The 20,775-nt window shown below is 50.6% G+C and overlaps 2 protein-coding genes across 2 annotated transcripts in view; one reads left to right on the forward strand and one right to left on the reverse strand.

Moving 5' to 3' along the window:
• Positions 1–1,540: 1,540 nt before the first annotated feature.
• Positions 1,541–4,650, forward strand: HTR6 (5-hydroxytryptamine receptor 6). Its single transcript, XM_075721693.1, has 3 exons — positions 1,541–2,269; positions 3,841–3,999; positions 4,270–4,650. Exons 1-3 carry the CDS (start codon positions 1,541–1,543, stop codon positions 4,648–4,650), a joined length of 1,269 nt encoding a protein of 422 aa, XP_075577808.1.
• A 3,902-nt stretch (positions 4,651–8,552) lies between these two features.
• Positions 8,553–20,775, reverse strand: part of TMCO4 (transmembrane and coiled-coil domains 4) — a 38,225-nt gene continuing 26,002 nt past the window's right edge. Inside the window, exon 13 of the mRNA XM_009489162.2 lies at positions 8,553–8,885. Within this exon, the coding sequence (XP_009487437.2) occupies positions 8,553–8,885 (333 nt within the window). The remainder of the gene's footprint in view (positions 8,886–20,775) is intronic.

The following is a 20,775-nucleotide window of genomic DNA, read 5'->3' on the forward strand; positions in this document are numbered from 1 at the left end:
CGTCCCGGCGCAGGTGCAGCCTTTTCCCCTTGGCTTCTGCTCGCAGCCTCCATCCCTGGCTGCAGATTGCTGGAAAATCGGCCAGCGAGTCCTTTCCGTGCCTCTGGCTGCTTTCGGAGCAGGCAACTGCATGCTGTTGCGTGCAGGTTTCGTTGCTTTTTATTTGGCTTTGCAAAATTTTGCTTTTTAGCGACTGGCGCGGAGGACGGAGCCTCGCGCTTAGTGCTGCCAGCGGGGTCTCTGGCGGAGGGGAGGCAGAGCGCGGTGCTGGCTGTCTCTTTAAAGGCGGAAAAGGGAACTCTCTGGCTGCCACTTTGTGGAGTTTCGACCAGCTCCCTGTTTTCATTAGCATTTCATTTCATCTCCTCCTCTCCCCCCCGCCCCAGCCCCACCTCCTCCGAAGCGGCATTTCTGCATCCTTTTCTGTGCATCACAGAGCAGCAGGTAAAAGTCTGCCCGGCACCTGCACGCACATGCACGCACCCCTGCATGCTGGGCGCACCTCTGCCAGGGGAGAGACACCTTCCCACGCTCCTGCGTGTTGCATCCTCCTCCTCCCAGCTCCGCGCTTGGCTGCGAGCGTCCCCGCGCTCGCCTCAGGGCTGCTCTGCCTCTCCTTGCTGTCTCTGGCTGCAGCAGCAGCAGAGCTCAGGCACTGAGCTGCTCAGCGGGGCCCCGCTGCCCCGGGGGACGGGGCTCTGCAGGGAGCCAGGCCCGGCTGGAGGGTGGGAGCTGAGCCTCGGCGGTCCAGAGCATCCCCAGCGCCTGAAACATCCTGGGATCCGGAGCATCCCTGGCATCTGAAACATCCTGGGATCCGGAGCATCTCCAGCGCCTGAAACATCCTGGGATCCGGAGCATCTCCAGCACCTGAAACATCCTGGGATCCAGAGCATCCCTGGCATCTGAAACATCCTGGGATCCGGAGCATCTCCAGCGCCTGAAACATCCTGGGATCCGGAGCATCTCCAGCGCCTGAAACATCCTGGGATCTGGAGCATCCCCAGCATCTGAAACATCCTGGGATCCAGAGCATCCCCAGCATCCAGAGTATCCTGGCTCCAGAGCATCCCCAGCATCTAAAGCATCCAGAGCATCCTGGGATCCAGATTATTCCCTGGTCCAGCACATCCAGAGCATCCTGCCATCCAGAGCATCCCTGGCATCTCCAGCATCCCGACATCCAGAGCATCCAAGCCTCCCCGGTGTCCGGAGCATCCCAAGCATCCAGAAGCAGCGTCCAGGGACATCCCAGCGTGGGGGGATTTGCAGGGACAAGGCAATGCCTGGCTGTGAGTAACGGGGAGGGGAACCTTGCTACTGCTGATCGGCTCCTGGGAATGCCGCTCTGTCCCGATCGCCAGTGACGGGAGAGCGGGGGAAGAGAGGGAGAGGAGGAGAGGAGAAAGGACGGACACAGCAGAGGGAGAGAGCTGGTGCTGCTTCCCCCGGAGCGGGCTCCGGCGATGATCACCTAGCACAGGTCACGGCCGGAGAAGGTCCCCGCAGCTCCGGAGCCAGCCCTGCCGCCCGGCTCCTCATGGAGGGCGATTTGGGGGCCCCCAACGCCAGCGTGCTGGGGGAGCGCTCGCTGCTGGTGGGGAGCAGCTGGGTGGCCGCTTTCCTCTGCTTCATCATCCTGCTGACCACGGCGGGGAACTTCCTCCTCATCCTCCTCATCGTCACCCAGCGCTCCCTCCGCAACACCTCCAACTACTTCTTGGTGTCCCTCTTCATGTCCGACCTGATGGTGGGGCTGGTGGTGATGCCCCCGGCCATGCTCAACCAGCTCTACGGCCGCTGGGTGCTGCGGGGCGACTTCTGCTCCCTCTGGTACTCCTTCGACGTCATGTGCTGCAGCGCTTCCATCCTCAACCTCTGCGTCATCAGCTTGGACCGCTACCTGCTCATCATCTCCCCCCTCAAATACAAGCTGCGGATGACCTCCTGCAGAGCCCTCTGGCTCATCCTGGCCACCTGGACCTTGGCTGCGCTGGCCTCCTTCCTGCCCATCAAAATGGGTTGGCACGAGCTGGAGTTCGAGGTCCGCTCCCCAAACGTCACCTCCCGGGGGGACGAGGACCAGTGCCGGCTGCTGGTCAGCTTGCCCTACGCCTTGGTGGCCTCCTGCCTGACTTTCTTCCTCCCGTCCGCCGCCATCTCCTTCACCTACTGCCGCATCCTCCTGGCAGCCCGCAAGCAGGCGGTGCAGGTGGCTTCCCTCGCCTCCAACGTGGCCACCGCCACCACCGACGAGACCACGCCACAGGTAAGGTGGCCGCAGGGACGTCGCATCCCCGCGGACCCCCCCGTGCTTTGGGTGCCTGGGGTGTTTCCGCCTTCGGGACGGCCCCGGGGCCGGAGCCGGGAAAGGGCTTTGGCAACCGGACCGCAGGGAGGGAGATTTTGGGCGACATCCGCCTCCGCGATGGGAGGACGGCTGCTCCGCGGTGGCCTCGGAGGCGTCCCCTGCCTTGTCCCAGCGCCGGTGTGCTTGTCAGCTGCTCAGGAGCACAGAAACGGCTTGAGCAGAAGCAGAGAAATAAATTAAGATACAAGCGAAAATGCTCAGCGGCGCAAAATAAATGCAGTTTCGCCCCCCTCTTGGCTAGCGTCATCCCGGAGGGTTTTAATCTTATCTGACTCGCCACTCGTAAATCTTGGCCATGGTGGGCGTGAGATGTATGGGGGAGAAGGAGTTTAAATAACAGCAAATACCAAATTCTGGAGAGCGCCTTATTTTGAAGAGCCGGCTTCTATTTTTGTTACCTGGCCGATAACGGGAACGGCAACGCACCTCCGTACTCCACTGCTGGGTAAACCCGCGGGGGGGTGTTTTTATAACCAAAACGTGGCCGCGCTTGTTTGTATTTCTCCGGGAGAAGGAAATTGCCACTAAATCTAACAGCTTTAATTCCCCGTAATAGGCTTTATTGACCTCATATCCTACAGGGAAAAGACAAACTTAATTGCCTTTAAATACCTTGATTTAGTTTGCTGTTCTCTTTCTTTTAAGAAAGGAGCCAGGACTCTCTGGCCCGGCCAGCTCTCCCGCACGTGATACGAGGTACCAGACTTTCCAAAGAAAAATGAGCATCAAAGAATAAACAGACAGTATCACAAAAATGTGTATTTTTACCCCCTGGTGCCAGGTTTTTGGACTCGACCAAACTCAGGGGACTGGGAGATGCTCAGGTGCTTTGCTCTGCCGTGGAAAACCAACACCCCACCCCCGGGTTTCAGCGGAGGCGAGCATCCCGAGGTGCCGGCCAGGGAACCCTCCAGTTTCATCTTTTTAACCAGATTTTTTGTTCTCTTTTTGGGCAGGAAGCTGAGCGGCAATGGGGCCTCACTCCGTTAAGGCAGAGGGCTGAGATAATAACTTCATTTTAGATTGCAAGAGTGGATAGAGGGCTGAGTTAGTTATGGTGTTTGTAGGCCGAAATGTTTGACGTCCTGCTTTTAAAAATATAATTAATTTGCTGCTCTAATCAGCAGCTAGAGCTGCCTCTTCAGGGCATGGTTTATCCTCACCATCGACTGAGTTGGATTTTTCTATAAAAGAAGTGTCCTAACGATAAACCCCCTCTTTTACAGTAAAAAAAAAAAAAAAATACTCTCAATATTGAGGGTTTCTATTGCTTCCCCTTCCTGATCTATGGTTCAGGGACCGCGGTGTGTGCCACCCTCCTGCCCCTTACAGGAAGGGAAATAACGGCGGGGTTTTTGTGCAGGATTTGCAGCACCAAACGCCACTTTCCTTGGGCGGGAGGCTGGCGCCGTGCCGGCGGCTCCGGCCCGGGGAGACGCGCTCGCTCACTGCCCCGTCTCCCGCTGCAGGCTCCCCGCGCCCCGAGCCAGCCGGCGGCCGGCAGCGAGAGCAGGCGGTTCGCCAGCAAGCACAGCAAGAAGGCGCTGAAGGCCAGCCTGACGCTGGGCATCCTCCTGGGCATGTTCTTCGTGGCTTGGCTCCCCTTCTTCGTCACCAACGTGACGCAGGTAAGCACGTATCGGGAATTTTTATGTCGGGTTTTCAAAAGCTTTTCACTTTGAATCCAGCTGGGTTCAATCTTAGGCACCTGCAGGTCTTGCTGGAAAGCCTCTGGGAGCAAAGATGCCATTTTCCCAGGGAGCAACGGCAAGGAAAAACCCTTCGGAAGGGTTTTGGAGGGTTCCTTCGAAAGGAAAATGTTGGCATGCCTGGGAAACGGCTCAGGAGCGGGGCCGAGGTGGGAGACGCTGCTAACCCTTGCCGTGTCCCCCCGCCAGGCAGTCTGCGGCTGCGTCCCGGCCGGCTTCTTCGACGTGCTCACCTGGCTCGGGTACTGCAACAGCACCATGAACCCCATCATCTACCCGCTCTTCATGAGGGACTTCAAGAGGGCCATGGGCAAATACCTGCCCTGCTGCCGGCGCTCGGGGGAGCCCCGGCCCAGCGCCATCTCCCTCTCCATGAGGAACTCCAACAGCGGACCCCGCGCCGCCACGTCCCTCAAGAACGTCCTCACCTTGCAGGCCGAGACCGACTCGGTTGACTCTGGGGCGCTGGGGAACGAACACAGCCTGCTGCCGGCCCCCGGCGCCCGCTTGGTCAACCTTTTCGACGTGGAGCCCCGCGACGCGGAGCAGCTCCGCACCCCCGTGGCCTGAGCGAGGGCGTCCGCGGGGCTGCGGCCGGGGGAGACGCCGACGGCGGGGTTAGGGGAAGGATCCCCCAGCCCGATGCAAACTCTCCGGAGGGACGATTTGGCGCAGGGCATCTCCCCGCTCACGCATCGCTGCTCGATACCCTCTTGTCGTGGCTCAGCCCCAGGCAGCAGCTCAGCACCACGCAGCCGCTCGCTCACTGCCCCTGCCCCGATGGGATGGGGGAGAGAATCGGAGGAGTGAGAGTGAGAAACACTCCTGGGCTGAGATAAGAACAGTTTAATAACTGAAATAAAATAAAGTAAAATAATAATAATAACAATATAATAATGATAATAACAATAATAATATCCAAAGCAAGCGATGCACAATGCAATTGCTCACCACCCGCCGACCGATGCCCAGCCAGTTCCCAGCAGCGATCGCTGCTCCCCGGCCAACCCCCCCAGTTTCTATACTGCCCATGACGCCGGATGGTATGGAATGGCCCTTGGGGCAGTTGGGATCAACTCTCCTGGCTGTGCCCCCTCCCAGCTTCTTGTGCCCTGGCAGAGCATGGGAAGCTGAAAAGTCCTTGCCTGGCATAAGCAGTGCTGAGCAACAACTAAACCATCAGCGTGTTATCAGCATTCTTCTACTAAATCCAAAGCACAGCACTGTGCCTGCTACTAGGGAGAAAATTAACTCTATCCCAGCCGAAACCAGGACACCTCTTCAAATGCAACATGCGTCTTCCTTGGAGAAGGCGGCGTCACTGAGCACTTCTGCGGGTGGGTTTAAACAGTGCAAAGCCACGTTGTACTGCTGAGCTAATCCGCCTTGTCTCTTTCTGTCCCTCCTTTGCTCACCATCACCAACCCCTCACCCTTCTCCGAGAGCTCACCTCCGGTGAGTCTGAACCTCGGACTCCAGAGCCCCCCACCAGCCTGTTTCTCCCTGAACTTAAACCAAGGCTTGGTTTGCAGCTTCCGCTCGCGCAGATCACCTCCATCTCACCACGTGCAGCCAGGGGACCGGTGGAAACCACATCCCGTGGCTCACGGACGAGAGGTTTGGGGCTGCTTCAGTCCACAGAACATGACGTCTTTCTTGGAGTTTAATTTCCTCGCCCGATTTGGACTGTATCTGTCTAGGTTTCCTGCGACAGCAGTGAGTTGCGACGCAGTGAAACCATCGTGTTTAATCATGAACAGCCTGCACTACGGGGGATTGAATTTCATGCAAAATGTTCAGCGCCGCTTTTTGGATATTCAGCAAGGGTGTGGGCGTTCGGCTTGTTTGTGGCTCTCTGGGTATCCTGACAGTAGTAAGTAACGGAATACATTTCATCCTACAGCTTCCTATTTTTGGTGTATGACCGTCACACTTTGCTCCGACAATCCGTCAATTCTTAGATGATGCAATTAGAAAATATACTTCTTTTTTCCCCCCCTTCAAATAAGAATCTAAACGAATATTGTCTTTTAAATGACAATGCCAGCCCCGCCACCCCTCCTCGCAGCCATAAGCAGAGAGAATAGGGAGTTATACGGTAAGTGGGCACTTAAAAAAAAATAAAATAAAACAGCAAATGCTTTTAGCAAATTCCTCCTGAAGTGCCTTTCCGATGCAGCGATGGGTTGGTCGCGGGGTGCTGTGCCCTCCCTGGGCGCGTACCCTACAAGCCTCGCGGCCTATTTCCGAGCTCACGCTAACGAGTTTGATCGCGCTCCTGAAGCTCACGATTACACAGACGAATACAAAGCGTCCCTCGGAGACAGGACGCTGGAAGAAGCAGCCACACGCCAAGCAAGCCTCATTAGTTTTCTTTCCACGTTGCCCACGTTATGTTCCAGAACTAAACAAGTGTTTTTATGACTAACTTGACACTTCTTTGCTACAAACCCCCTTGCAAGCGCCGGCCGGCCCAGCGGTCAATGACGAATGACCGTGACAAACGGAGGACCGAGCACAGGTTCAAACATGAAACCGTTTAATGCATTTTTGCCACCTATCTGCGGACAGATAACTTGGGTTTGGTGTCAAGCATGAAGATAAATATGTACATCTTTCCACAAATGGCTTTACATAAAACCATACTTTGACTACAGTTAAAAAGGAGTAGAAAAATACACGATGCGCTCCGAAAGTCCGTTAGGTAACCAAGCCAGCAGGCACAGGCTCCAGGAGACGGACAAAGAGACACCGCTTCTTCGAGCCAAACGCTCCAAAGCAATAACGTGGTACTCCCTCATCGAGCCAATTTTTTGGAATAAGGTGTTTGCCTGTGGACAAAGCCTCTGACGCAGCAGTGACATCGTATCCCTTTCCTGCAGCCAGCGGCATCGACAGGCCCCGCGCTGCGGGATCCCGTAGTTTGTCTCACAGCTCCCGTCGCCCTGCAGCGAGGCACCGCTCGAGGAGCGGAGCTGAGCCGGTCTGAGCCCCCTAGGCCGTCGGAATCGAGGAGAGGAAAAGCCGGGCACCGTACCCAAAGCCGCTGTGCGCTGCCAGGTTACGCTGCCAGCCCCAGAAACAGCCGCCTTCTCAACTCGGTGAGAAATAACCTGCAGGTAAGGTTTGCAGAAAGCTGGGGAAAGAAAGGAGAGGCGGTTATTGAACTGACTGCTGGAACGGGGAAGGGAGGAGGAGGAGGATTCCGCATGAACCGAAATCGGAAGCTGCAATCACACTATTTCCCCTCTGAGGAGTCAACGAGACCTCCCAGGCCTGGATGCGGAAGGTGTTTATACCAACCGGCGCTCGCTTTAAGACAGAAGAACACAGAGGTGTTCTCAGGAGGGGGTTATCCTCCTGCCGTGTTCCTGCTAGATCGCGTTTTCTTGGGCAGAGCGGCAAAATAGGCCGGAAAAGGATCTTTTGTGGAAGATGTGGATCGGTCCCATACGGTTTTGGAAGACTCTGCACGGCAGGGGATGAAAAGCAGGGTCCCTCCCTCCGGTTTGAGACCGAGGGAGGAGAGCGGAGGCCAGTTCGCCTTTACGGAAGGAGGCAGAAATCAGAGTCGTGTTTATCCTGTGCCAAGTATTGGGTTTATTCTAAGCCAATTACAGATATGTCTGGAGGGGGCTTTTAAGGCTGGAGACGTGTGTGGGACACAAAACGAAAGTCTCTGTGGGTTGCTGGCTTGCAAAGCCTGGGAGGAAGTTTCACAAAGTAATAAATCATAAAAAGCCCACTCTGTTTCTTCTGCTGTCTTTCACCTAGGGACTCAAAGCATCTTTCTAATAGTAACGAAGCCTCGAACACTCATCGCCCTCGTATCGCAGATAGGGAAACAAGTCCCGTCGACTGGAAAGCGCCCAAGCCCTGGCAGCAAGCCGGCGGCAGACGGGGGAAAGAAACCAGGTACCCTGAGCCCTTCGCCTCCCCGCTTAGCAGAGCCGAAGCGCGGCCGCCAAGACGTACGTTAGCTGGGCAGCCAGCGCCTGCAGCACGCCTGCTCACCTGAAAACCAAAAACCGAATCGACCGCTGGTGGAAAAAGGTTTTGAATTTCCTAGTGACAAGCCCCTCTCCACGAGATGTTTAAAAATACCCCCCGAGCCACCTGCTTTCCCAAGAGTTACACAGCGGAGACGCAGTCCCCAACGGTGACAGCTGCTTCCCTCAAGAATAAGCCCAGTTTGCGCGAGGAGGGAAGTGCCACCGCTTCCTGAGGAGCAATGCTGATTCAGGCAGGAATCAGCCCCTTCTCATCCATGGGAGATGCCATGGGCGGCTGCTCCAAAAGCTCTGATCCAGTGACACACCGGTGCCACACTCCAGGCTCTCAGGAGGGTCTGAAAACTGCAGCTACATCTCTGCCGGCTCTGCCGATGCTCCTTTGGGAATCCCAGTGCGACGGACGGTGCTTTGAAAGCGGTTTTAGTGCTGGCTGAGCATCTCTGCCCAACACAAAGAGCTCTAATTTGCTCCTTCGCCCGCTGGCTGTCTCTTGCTGTCCCCGCTGTTAGAACAGTCTGGGCAGGGGAGCAAAGTTTCTCCCAAGAGACAGCTGGGGGAATCTCGGCGGTGAGTGTGGCCGGCTGGGAGAGCCTCGCCGTCAGCCACATCCTCCTCTCGCATGGTGTTTTCCTCTTCCCGAGTCTCGCTGCCGGCTGCCTGCTGTGATTTCTTGGCTAGAGGGGAGACAAGACTGCCGCTGCCCTTCTCTTCCCGCTGACACTCCTTGGTTTTAATGCCCACAGCTTTTAGGATCGTGTCCATTTGCTTCATATAGTCCAGGTGGCCATTTACCTGCAAGCAACAAGAAGAGTCCTGTTAGTGGGGAAGCCGCGGGGAAGCTCAGTCAAGTCCTTCACCTCAAAAGCCACCGCGGCCACGAGACTTGGGTTTAGCTCTGAAAGGCTGAAAGAATGAGGTCTGAAAAATGCAGCTGTCCACTGAATAGAATAACCTGAATGGGCTGCACCCTTTGCGGCACATACTGCTGTTGGATTACATTTCCTCTAAGATGTGTATGTTTAAATGCTTGGATGTTGCCGAGTTACAAAACCCCGGATTCTGGGTGCCAAGAGGGTGAGAGGGCGATCTGCCACGGTGAGAGACACCCAGATGGGAGACAAAGTGTCTTAGTTCAACTCCCTGCTCTCTGCTAAATCACGTGTCCTCCCTGTGCCTTAGCTCCTTTGTAAAAGCAAAGATTATCTTATTTAAATTAGGATGCAGTCATTAAATCTCACAACAGCTACCAAGCATGTGAAGGTTCTTGGCTGGAAGGTGCACTGGTCTGGCCCACGCCATATAAAACTGGGAGCCTGAGAGTTACAGGTTCATAAACCAAATTAAAGTCAACGATACGTGCAAAACGCCACACATTTTTATTGTAAAGTGATTTCCAGGGTAAGATAAACCCTTCGGAGACGGACGTTGGAATGAGCTCTTCCAGTCAGGGCGCAGGAGGGAGAGAAAACCTCCTCTGCAGGTTGTTGTTGTCAGATGCTAAAGGCTGCCTGGCTGAAAGGCAGCAGCTGCCTTCCCTGTTTCAGGTGTCCCGTGCAAGCCGAGACTTTGAAGTTAAGGACAGCCGAGATCCTACCGGAGACCAGCCCGCAGATCTCCTTCGCTCCTGCACTCACAGCCAACACGGGAGGAAGCGCACGGTGGATTTATAGTGGGTTTATTCTGTGGAAAGCGCAGTCAGCCTGGGTCGAGGCTATTTTGACGGTACACTCGCCAGCTGGCCTGCAGATCTCCGCACAGGTTAAGGGGTATGATTTGCACCCTAAGATATTTTAGCATCTTTGGTGAATTCTGTTTCTAACAGTTTAAATGATTCCTGACCCATCCAGAAAGCTGTCTCTCGGGCAACACCACCTCTCATTTTCCCACATCTTGCTCGTAATTAGGGAAGTTCCGCAGCAGGGAATACCCGACACCACAGTCCCAGGTTTCCTGCTTCCCAGCCACGTGTACGAGTGCCCCGGGAAGGGGCTGTCTGCTCGCACAGGACGGGGAGAGCTTTCCACAGAGCCCTGCAAGGAAACCCAGCCGCGGGCCCTCTGCTCGCCTCCCTGCTCCGGCCGAGAGGCTGGCTGACGCCCGGGCCGTCCTTCCTCGCTCCGCCAGCAGCCGGGGTTACCGGCACACCTCTGCCCAAAGCTAAAGCAAGCCTCCTTCCCCGCACGGGCAAAACGCAACCCTCCTAGCCATTTGCGTGAAGCAGGTTTTGAGTGGTAACATTTGGATGCACTTAGGACTTGGAGCAAAATGAAGGATTTAATCAGCACGTTAGTAATGCAATATGCGACTTGAATCAGTCCAGATGGCTCAACAGGCTCTGGATGTTTTGAACAGATTAGTTAATTAAAATAACCATTGAAGGACTAATGGACTGGCTGTTAAGATGTGTACATTGTTCTCTGAAAAACTATGAACCTTTTACTACTCAGTAGGGGGGCTACTAAAGAAAGAAATGAGCACAGCGTTGGACGAGGTGGAGCAAAACAAGAAACGGACTTACTGGGAGGGGTTGCTGAAGTCTCTTGGGTTGCTGTATTCTGAAACCTCTGCAGTCATCGCAGCCTACCTGCCCCGGTCAGCGCTCGGGCGTTTCTCAGCCTGTTACATTACCCAGTCATTAGTCAGAGAGAACAAATTCCCTCTTGCCACCCTAAGGACTAGATCTGTGTAACTCCTCAGTATCCAGCAGCTTCCACTAAACCCATGGGGAATTCCTCTTCCCTGAGCACCACAATCCCTGAGGGACGCTGGGTATGAGCAATTTGAAGAGCTGAGCCTTTCCTCATGCAGCTAAAAGAGAAGCTGAGAGCTCCTGTAAGCCTGTCCCTTACTGCGGGTCTGCCAATACCACTAAACTTCTGCAAAGGAAACTCGCTTCTGTTTCCAGGATAGTCCAGGAGAGGATTCCATAAAGCCAGACCAATGCAAGCCCTGAGAAGCGTAAGAGGAGGTCGGACTCTTCCTCTGCTATGCTGTGACATTAAGTACTGAGCCATCAGCAAAAGAGCAGCGAACAAATTGCCTTGACGCTTGAAAGCTGTGAAGCCATCCTGGTGGGAAAATTCAGCAACGCCATCTCTCAAAAGCCCATTTTCATCTGCAATCTGAAAAGCTGAATTCCTCCACTGGGTAGGCTGTGCTGGAGAAGGGATGGGAACATCTAAAACACTGTAAGGGACAATAAAAACTTTAAAGGGAAATAAAACAATTGTTTGAATATTCGTCAGAACAAAGCGCAGGAGGAATTTCAGAATAAATGGAATAGAAAAGTGTTCTTGTAACCAAGGCACATAATATTTATGCTTGTTACAAGGAAATGAGAGCAGTGGGGTAGGTTTATCTCCCCTGTTGTATCTGCTTTTATGGTTGCTTTGACTCACTGGAAAACACAAGCCAGCTGCCTGTATCACTAATTCTGCTGCAGGACTACAGCACGGCACAGGAAGATCTCCAAAGGGCTCCAGGTGACGGCATTGTTCAGGTGGATCGATCGGTCGGCCGAAAGGAGCCGTCGGTTCGGTAACTTTGGAAAGGTTTTCAAGTTCAAATCCACCCAAAAGCGTCAAAAATGTCATTGAGCATAATCAGCTGCATCTATTAAATTCAAATGGACGTCTTTTTATTTGGTACAATAAGTGCCTCTGGTTACGGTGTCATAAAAACACAGTTCAATTTATGGGAGCTTTGAAAACAAATAATGCCACCCCTGGGCCTGCAGCCAACCCGCTGGTGGCTGCTGTAGCAAGGCGAGCTGCGAGCTCTGCAGCACACGCTGCTCTCCGTGTTGACGCCAGCAGTTCTAGGTGGAGAGGGACAGGGGACAGAGATCAGCATGTCCGAGAAGAGATGATGACGGAATCAACCTGCAGTTACCACGCAGCTCTCTCCGTTAAAGCCGGTGCAATCTCCTCGGCTCCACTCAGTTGTCTTTGCGGTTGGTTTTCCCCAGTGTTGCGAAAGAACAGATAAAGCACCGACACAGGATCCACCCAGCTCTTTAGGACAGAGGAAGAATCCCAACTTGCAACGCACGGTGTAGCCTATAGCCCAGAGGGGATGCTTGGGGACAAGCCAAGCGGTGGACAGAGAAGGGACCTGGGAGAAAGGAGACGCTACGTATGAGCCTGGCTCTGCCACGGACTCACGTGAGCACAGGCAAGACTCTTACTCCATCATGACACAGAATCATTGAATCATAGAATCGTTTAGGCTGGAAAAGATCATCCAGTCCAACCATTAACCTAACACTGCCAAGTCCACCACTAAACCAGTTCAGGGTAGAGCAGTAATTTCATGTTTCCTGGCTTGCTGGCTGGATTATTTTTTAATGAAAGTAAAAACTAGGAATCACTAAGGTTGGAAAGGATCTCTAAGACCATCAGTCCAACTGTCACCCCAACACCCCCATGCCCACTAAACCATGTCCCCAAGTGCCACCTCTGCCCGTTTTTTGAACCCCTCCAGGGATGGGGACTCCCCCACCTCTCTGGGCAGCCTGTTCCAACGCTTGACCACTCCTTCCGTGAAGAAATTTTTCCTAATATCCAATCTAAACCTCCCCTGGCGCAGCTTGAGCCCATTTCCTCTCATCCTATCACATGTTACTTGGCAGAAGAGCCCAACACCCCCCTCACTGCCCCCTTCTGTCAGGCAGCTGTAGAGAGCGATATGGCAGAGGAAGTCTTTGCTCACTCCAGAGCCAACTGCTTTAAGATCCCACCCAGTCTCCTTCACAAAGAGCTCCTCCACCCATCCCAAGCAGCCAATGCAAAGAGCGCACGCCTGCTCCGCGGCCCGGCGCAGCTCGCAAAGCTGTCTGCTTTGCAGGGCTGCGTAATTTGCCAGAGCGCACCTGAAAGTCCCTTGGCCTCCCTGCTACCTGCAGCTGGGCTCTGCCTTCCTCCTGCTCTCCTCGACCAAACATCCTACAGATTCACAGAGGATTACCGCGGAGCGAGGGAGGCAGGCAGCGTGAGCGGAGGATGCACAGGTACCCTCTGCGTGTCACAGGAGCGCAGGTCATTAATACGGCTGAGAATTTCACCTCTTTGATTTGCTTTGAGCCCGTCACATCCAAAGAGCAACTTTATCAGGCAGGTAAAAGATACCCTCAAGCTAAAACGTCTCTCCAGAGCTTCGTTATTTCAGCAGGAGCAGTGACGACTACCTTGGAGGGCATCACAGTTGCAGGATTCCCCTTTGACAAATACTAGCTGTTTTAATAGAAACCGGCATTTTGTGTGGGGTGAAAAGAGTTAATGGAGGGAGCTGCAGTTTCTGAGGCTCAGATAATAATCGCACCTCGCTCTTCAGCAGCCCTTTCTTCCCGCTGGTGTGTCAGACACTTTGTGTACACACCTAATGAAATGCAAACTGCCTCCGGGTGGCATATCTCCATAGAGCCAGCTCAGCAGCTTTTGTTATTGCCAGTTCAGCTCTTGGGTTTACGCTCCGTTTCCAAAAGTGGCAGTGAATTTGTCGTTCGGGAAGAGAACCGGAGCGCAACCCTGCGCTCTGAAATAAACTGCCAGCCAGTTTTGGGGTAGCGTTGGTAAAGAAGGGAAGAAACTCAAATGCTACTATCGCTTCCCAAAAAATCCTCAGCTCTGGATACTGCCTCCACACCTGTGCAGCCCTCCTCTTCCAGACGGTGGCAAGGACCGATTGATTAGAGGACTCCCAAGCAATGCCAGGTTGTCACCCAAAACGCAGTCATCTCCGCCAAGCCGGCAGGCTCCTCCGGTCAGAGTTATTCCCACGTGTCAGCATAAGCCTTAAGGCAGAGTGCTGGGTACGTCTGGCATGATAGAGGGCATTCAGCCCGGCGGAAAATGTCCTATCTGTTTTCCACAGTTTTCTGAAAGCTTACGGCAAAGACCTAACGCTGCTCGGGCAGGGGAATGGGGCTGGACCCGGCAAAGGCCGGTGGCAGAGCAGATTCCCATAGTGAGAACCAGAAGAACATTAAATGAACCTTGAAAGAGGCTGAATGAAGTTAAAATAGAAATAAAATTCTTCTGTTTGGGTTCTTAGGAAACAAGGTTTTCCAAAAGTGAGGACAGTGAACGTGTCCACTAATTCAGAAGCTGGAATTTAAGTGGATTTATTAAAAAAATGTGAATTTGGCATCTGCAGCAAGTCCTCCCTTGCACTATAGGTATATCCTGAGCATTAGTGGTCCTGGCTTCCAGCAGAGGAGAAGCTAATAAAAATATATTTGAGGAAAACTTTATAGAGCTGAATTTATTTTGAAAATACTGTCAATGTCATTTGCATTACTCCTCTTTAATGTTTCTATTTCTGCTCTGAAAAACTGATGGAATAAAGATTGGAGCATGGTTCAGCTGAAGCTAACAGGGGTTGCTTCTAAATCATCCCTTCGCACAATCAGAATTCTTGTGAATAGAGTAAGTCACTCAATTCTTATTTTTCTTCTCATTAAAAAACTAACTCGACCAGTAAAAGTTCTCCTTTAATTACAGCGACATTTCTTGAGCAAGGCTGTAATTTTTACATGCAGTCATCTTTCAGCCACAACTGATCAAGTCATCCTCACCTCCAGGATGATAATTGAGGGACGTTACCCTCAGACAGCGCTCTGTGTGAAATGCATTTCACACCAATGCAGTAACTTTTTCCAAGGACTTTTTCCATCAAATTTTGATATATTTTGTGGGAATGTGTCAATGTTGAAAATTCTGAGGTGAACGCTGGGGTTTTTTTTTTCTGGAGTCGCCCACTGCTGAAAAACTCTGCCAGCTTTACTCTCAATTTCCCTCCACTGATTCCAAGAGGACTGTATGATGGAGAGGAGTAAAATACAGAATGTAACAAGAAAACAGAGGAAGCAAATGGAGGAAGTAAGTTTTGGAAGTCTGAAGCCCGAAGCGGGCAAGACAGGGAGCAGCTGTGCATCAGCAATGATGGGCAGGACACGGTTAGGAATAGGGAGCTTCATAAATTCTGAATTAATAAGAGAGCCCTTGAAAGAGTTTCAAGGGAAAGGTGCCTTCACAAATGTCCTTCCGCTGCCAGGTAACGTGCTCCCCACACCGAGCCAGCCAGCTGAAGGCAGCAGCTGCTTCCATGAATCTTTCAACTGTTTGTGGAGCTGCTGTTGACTGGTTTTTTGCTGATGCTCTCACTGACGACTGCCAGAAGTGGAATCGGTTCTTTTCTTTAGCTATTAGGTTGGTGTCTGAACACTGAAGAGTCTTTCCAGCTACATCCAAGTTGCAAAACATGCCACTCACTTTCAAGGTGGCTATAATCAAATACTTATTTTTCGGTGCTAATCCAAGTGGAAATTATTTAAATTAGATGGTATAAAGAATGTTTTAAAAGGCCCAGTGTAAACTGCACATATAATTATCGCTGGGGAATAATGTGAACATAATCTCTTGGGCCTCAGAGGAAAAGAGATCCCCAAAAATAACGACTGGATTGATATATCAAACTGGACTGTTCCTAAAAATAGCTGACATTATCGACTACAGCAGTCCACCAGTGATCCAAAATATCTGCTCTATTGGTCAAGCCAGGATTATGGAGAATTTCTCAAGAGTCCAGATGAAAACATTGAGATGAGATTCAGTGTCCAGAAGCGGGATGATATAATAGGACCTGCCCGCAGCAGAGGACAACTCCTCTCTAACACCGAAAGGGACTGATCACCCTTCCTCTCCCCATCTTGCTCCAGGAATATGCAAGATTTGGCAGCCGAAACGTTACCATCTTTGTGGCTTTAAAACCAGCTTCTCAGCTCAACCCCACGAAACAAGATCACTTTTGGTTAATGGAGGGAATTTTTGCTGTCTTTGGGGACAAGGACCTGTTCTCAGCTTATTCATCCCTTAATCTCCTTTGTGAGTTGATGGCAAGAATGTATCTGGGCAAGAGGCCTTGGGCATTTGGGAAATTTCAACAGCTATGGAGTAGTGCAACATCTCCCCTTAGCAACACCGTCTCCTACAAATCCATCGCGCTGGGACCCGCAGCGAGTTTAAGACCTTGCCTTACCCCAGTGTCACTGGGGCGGCAGGCAGGGATAAGCTTCGTGGTATTTCAGCTACGTTCAGCTAATATCTGTAACGCGTGCTGTTGTAATTGCAAGATCTCAAACACGTTAGCTGAAACCGTGCTACAGGAGAACACCTCACGTACACAATGTGTCAGCTAAGTCAGTCTTCCCCTTGATTAACACTTTTAATTGGATGTTGCAACTGAATTTTCTTTTCATGTTAGCTGAAGAGGTTAGAAACGAAGCTCAAAACTGAACACAGAAATTATACAGAATTAGCATTCGTGTTCCAACATAAGACAGGAAATAGAAAGCTAAATGATCTATCCTGAATTCACCTCATTGTGCTTTGTGTAGCCATTCTTGCAGAATCAAACATTATTAACACTACTTAGGGAAAACTCCTACCGCTTTTGCTGGCAGTTTTGCTCGAGTAAGGTCTGTGTGATCACGAGAGCTGCTTGTGAAGTCAACAGCTACAAACCTGTTCAGTGCAAACCTGTCAAGAATGGAGCCTGTAATGAATGTTCTTTGCAAGAACAGTCCTATTTTCAAATGCAAGGTGCTCTAATGTGTAAAGCATAAGAGAAAAATCTATAAAAGGTGCTAAGTGATGCAAATTGTTACGCTCCATGGGAGAGAGACGTAATGGTATAAAAACTTTGCTGGCTACTCAAATGGAATAGCAAATTTCCTATGTTGAATTGTATTAGATGTCAACATAAGCTACCTGTGAATCTTTCTAAAACGTGGCACTTGGTAAACCCACCTTTTTGGAAGGAGAGGGGTGCAGTCCCAGAAATTCAGCTTTGCCCAGGGTCGTCGAGGTGTCTGAACACTGTATGCACTCAAACAGATGTCGTGGAAACCCACCGTGAAACGATACACACACATTGCAGGCACAATGGAGGAAATGGGAAAATTATTTCTAGAAATCTGCAGGAAGGCCACACTGTTATGGCACCACGCTGCTTCTGAGTGGCAGCGTGTATGTGAATTTTGGCACCAGACTTAGGAAATAAAGGCTCAAGGAGCGCTATAAAATGGTTCTCTCTGTCTTTTAGAAAAAGCTAAATATCCCCAGCCTTCCAAAGAGTACATCAGGATCAAGCAATACATCTGTGTTGAAGCAATGAGGGACTCCACCCTTTGAGTTTTTGTCTGCCACAAAGCAAAAACAAACTGCAAGTTATTAATGGCTCCATTTGCACTTTTTTGGAAAAGCTTTTTCAGTTTCTTCCTCTGTTCTAACATAATGACATTGCCAGCACCCTCTGCTTGGATCCCAAAGGGAAAAATGTATTTGGTATGTATTTAATGTGTGATTCTTGGAGCTCCCAAATGAACAGCAAGAAGGATCACAGAAAACTGAGCCACTAAGGACTCCAGGGTTGCAGGGACATACAAAGAGGAAGAAATCATCCCCGTGACCTTACAGCCTAGCAGACAGACAGACTTGTTTCCACAGAGACTTGCATGTCCCCCAGATGTGAGAGAAGGCTCTCCAGGCTCCTCCGAGCCGCTGCTGCCTGAAGCCAAGTTTTGCTCCTAGCTGTTGCTCTCCTGCTCCTGTTAATGCCTGTCACCATGGGAGGTGGCACTGCTCATTTGAAACAAGTGGAACAAAGGTGTAATGAGACACAGGTAACCTTTTGCCTTTGGAACTCCCCAGGGTTCTTAATTAATCCACATTTCGTAACCACAACTAATTGTTTGCTGCAAGTCTTGGGAATACAGGGGAAAAAAACCAGAGTTTAATGCATTTTAGGAAAAAAGCCCGACTCACAGAAGTGCCAAATCAGTCGGACTTCACAAAATTCAGACTTTTCATCTGCTTATGGTATTTATGTACACTGTGTACCTGCCTGGCTGAAGGCCAGACTGCCTTGAATCTGTTTGCCTTCCCTCATAATGGGAATACTAGGCCCCTCTTCTGAGAGAGCTTTTGGAAAGAGAGATCAGTTATTCTTGGGTTTTAATCATTGTCATACAGAGAGCTTTCCCGCTGCTCAGTTTCAGCAGCAAAGAAAAGAAAAGGTAAAAAGCTTTTGAGGTATCGCAGAGGGAAAAAGCAAAGGTGTGCCGATGTGTGACACAGATTATTCAAAAAAGCAGCTCTCCTGGTTTGCCTTCCATTGTGCAAGAGATGCTGCAGGAGAAGAACACGGCTGTGAAATGCATCAGCGTGTTTTCTCTACGCACCATCGCAATGACTGCTCTGAGATTAAAAAGTACCTTGTATCTTTAGCCTGTGGGCTGTACAGAGCACAGCTCTGGCACTCCAGGCGTTTGAATAAGGAGGGGTTTACTCTCAGTTGGTGTTGCCGCGTGTTGCTTTTACAGGAATTTGTCAGCACCAGCCGTAGGTAGGCAGCTGCCATCCAGACAATGTGTTGATGAAGAGTAAGAAAAGGAGAAATTAGCTGCCATCGAAAGCATGGGAAAGGAAGGAGTTTTAAAGTCGATGCAAAACTTAATCATAGTCTAAAGATCTTCAAGGCAGTTTTCACACTGGACTAATGAGAGATCAGTACCGACTTCTGCAATAATTGTCACGAACCATCCATGCTCTCTATTAGACTTCCAGCCAGACATTCCTACGGTCCCCAAGCTTGCAAGTTCATCCCTGGTTTCTGCTGCGGTAAAACTGCCCAGAGAAACGTAAGCACCCTTCTTGACTTGTGAGCCTCCATGGAAATGCTCTGCCTACGTTCTGACTCTGAGCATTTCTGCAATATTCAAGTGTTAATGCAAAATGTAATCTACAATATCCCACTTGAACAAACAGCAATCAATCTAATACGCTACAGCTCAATTACTTCCTTGGTCTCTGTAACAGGTGCTGTCAAATAAATCTACTGAATAAATCAGTCCCATTGTAACCATTAGGAAGGCTTTTATAACTGCATTTGCTGAGTGGGAGGACATTTCTCTCTCAGTTTTTTTACTGACAGTCAGATAAAAAACATACTAATCAAGAGAGACGTGCAATAAATGCCTTGGAGGTGAACTCCTGTTTACACTGAGGTCCCTTACTCCTCTGCTCATTTGAGGATTCTGATGCTGCCACAGCAAAGAGAACCAAGCCCTCTGGATCCAGTCCAGTTTTCACCGTGGATGGACTGGGAGATGCCTAAAATACGGAGGCAGCCTGCATAATATTTGCAGACTGAGCACCTTTGCATCATCTATGCTTTATTTTTCTATCACAGCTTGTCCTTTCTTATTTCTGGCAGGAGACCCACAGGGACCTCCAGCAAAGGCATCTGTAGGGATGGAGCTGGTCCCCATTACAGAAAATCTCTCTCTATGCATTTGTGTTATGCTACTGCACTACATTTGCAGCAAAATCCATCTTTGCTTTCTTGCCACTTTAAAAAATGTTGCCCTTGAATATTTCCTTCCCCATTCTTGCCCCTTTTAGTTTGAAAATGTTCATCAGAATACGCTGTATTTCTTTTCATAAAGCTCCATAGTCTGCAAAATGGATCAAGAGAATGACACCTACTTAATATAGGTTTTTCCCCCTGCGGGGCTTGCTCTTTTTCCCCCCCATCTTGCAGTAAGATTAAGCAAGTGAAAGTGTCAGCTCTTTCTGAAATGAGAACAGTGCTGGGATTGTCTGTTGGCATCATGCAGCATGGATACAGATGCACAACAATAGAGGATTAGCAAATAGCAGCTCTGCAACCATTATCATTTAGCTGAAACGTAAATACTGCTCCTCTGGGGGAAAAATGGAGAGGCTGCTGTGAGCCAGGCAGGATAAAGTCTGCAGGACTCCAGGGGGTTTCGAAGTTCAGGAAGCAGAAAGTCAACAGAAAGAGGGTCTCTGAAGAGAAGTCAAAAAGAGACGAGTAACACGGACTGAACTGACAGGAAAAGTCACCCCAGTGCCATCGCTGCTTGACACCTTTGGCCATTTTTCTTTTCATGCCAGCAACAGATGTCACTGCTTGCAAGCGACTAATGGCAACTCTGGGGACGGTGAAAAAATGGATGTGGGAGTGTGTCGAAATGCTAACCAAGAAAACCCAGTAAGATGAAAAGATACAAGAACAGCTACAGTGCTGGGCCATGTTTAAAAGCCTCTACTATACAGCTTCCTTCTGGGAAGCCTGTATTTTGTTCTGCAAAGTCTCTATTTTATCTGTACAGCATTAAGCCCTGTGTTTTCTGGCAAGGGCTGTACATAGCTCAGTTATAATGAATGAAATGAGCTGGTAACAGTTGGGTATTTATAGGCTCAGCGGGTTGGTGCTCCAAAAAATCTGAAAGCACTTAAAAGTGCCTTTGGCTCCAGAGCAACATTGACAATCCCTACCAGCTTGTGGGGACGTTCGGGAGGAGTCACGGCAGGAACAATGACTTTGTGCTGAGCATCCTCCAGTCCAGTTTGCAGGGAGTGAAAAATGAGTTAAAACACTAAGATATGGAAAGACAAGATTGCAGGCCCAAGATTACTGTGGATATGAATACACAAGCTAAGTTCTGCATGATTTTCTGTGGAAGAGCTCACTGATGAGTCAAGACAAGGCAATGAGATCATTAGTTTGCTTAAGGTAATTGAGTTGAATATTGCTAGACATATAATACAATGGCTTATTATTAATGACACCAGATAGCTTTGAGGAAACTAAATGT

This window comes from Pelecanus crispus, chromosome 15 (genome assembly GCF_030463565.1).
Source record: "Pelecanus crispus isolate bPelCri1 chromosome 15, bPelCri1.pri, whole genome shotgun sequence".
NCBI classification, from domain to species: Eukaryota; Metazoa; Chordata; class Aves; order Pelecaniformes; family Pelecanidae; genus Pelecanus; species Pelecanus crispus.

Excerpts from the sequence above, each read along its gene's own strand:
- HTR6 (XM_075721693.1), top strand. The coding sequence starts at position 1,541 with ATGGAGGGCGATTTGGGGGCCCCCAACGCCAGCGTGCTGGGGGAGCGC. Across the intron at positions 2,270-3,840 it reads CCGACGAGACCACGCCACAG|GCTCCCCGCGCCCCGAGCCA; the intron begins GTAAGGTGGCCG and ends CTCCCGCTGCAG. Across the intron at positions 4,000-4,269 it reads TCGTCACCAACGTGACGCAG|GCAGTCTGCGGCTGCGTCCC; the intron begins GTAAGCACGTAT and ends TCCCCCCGCCAG.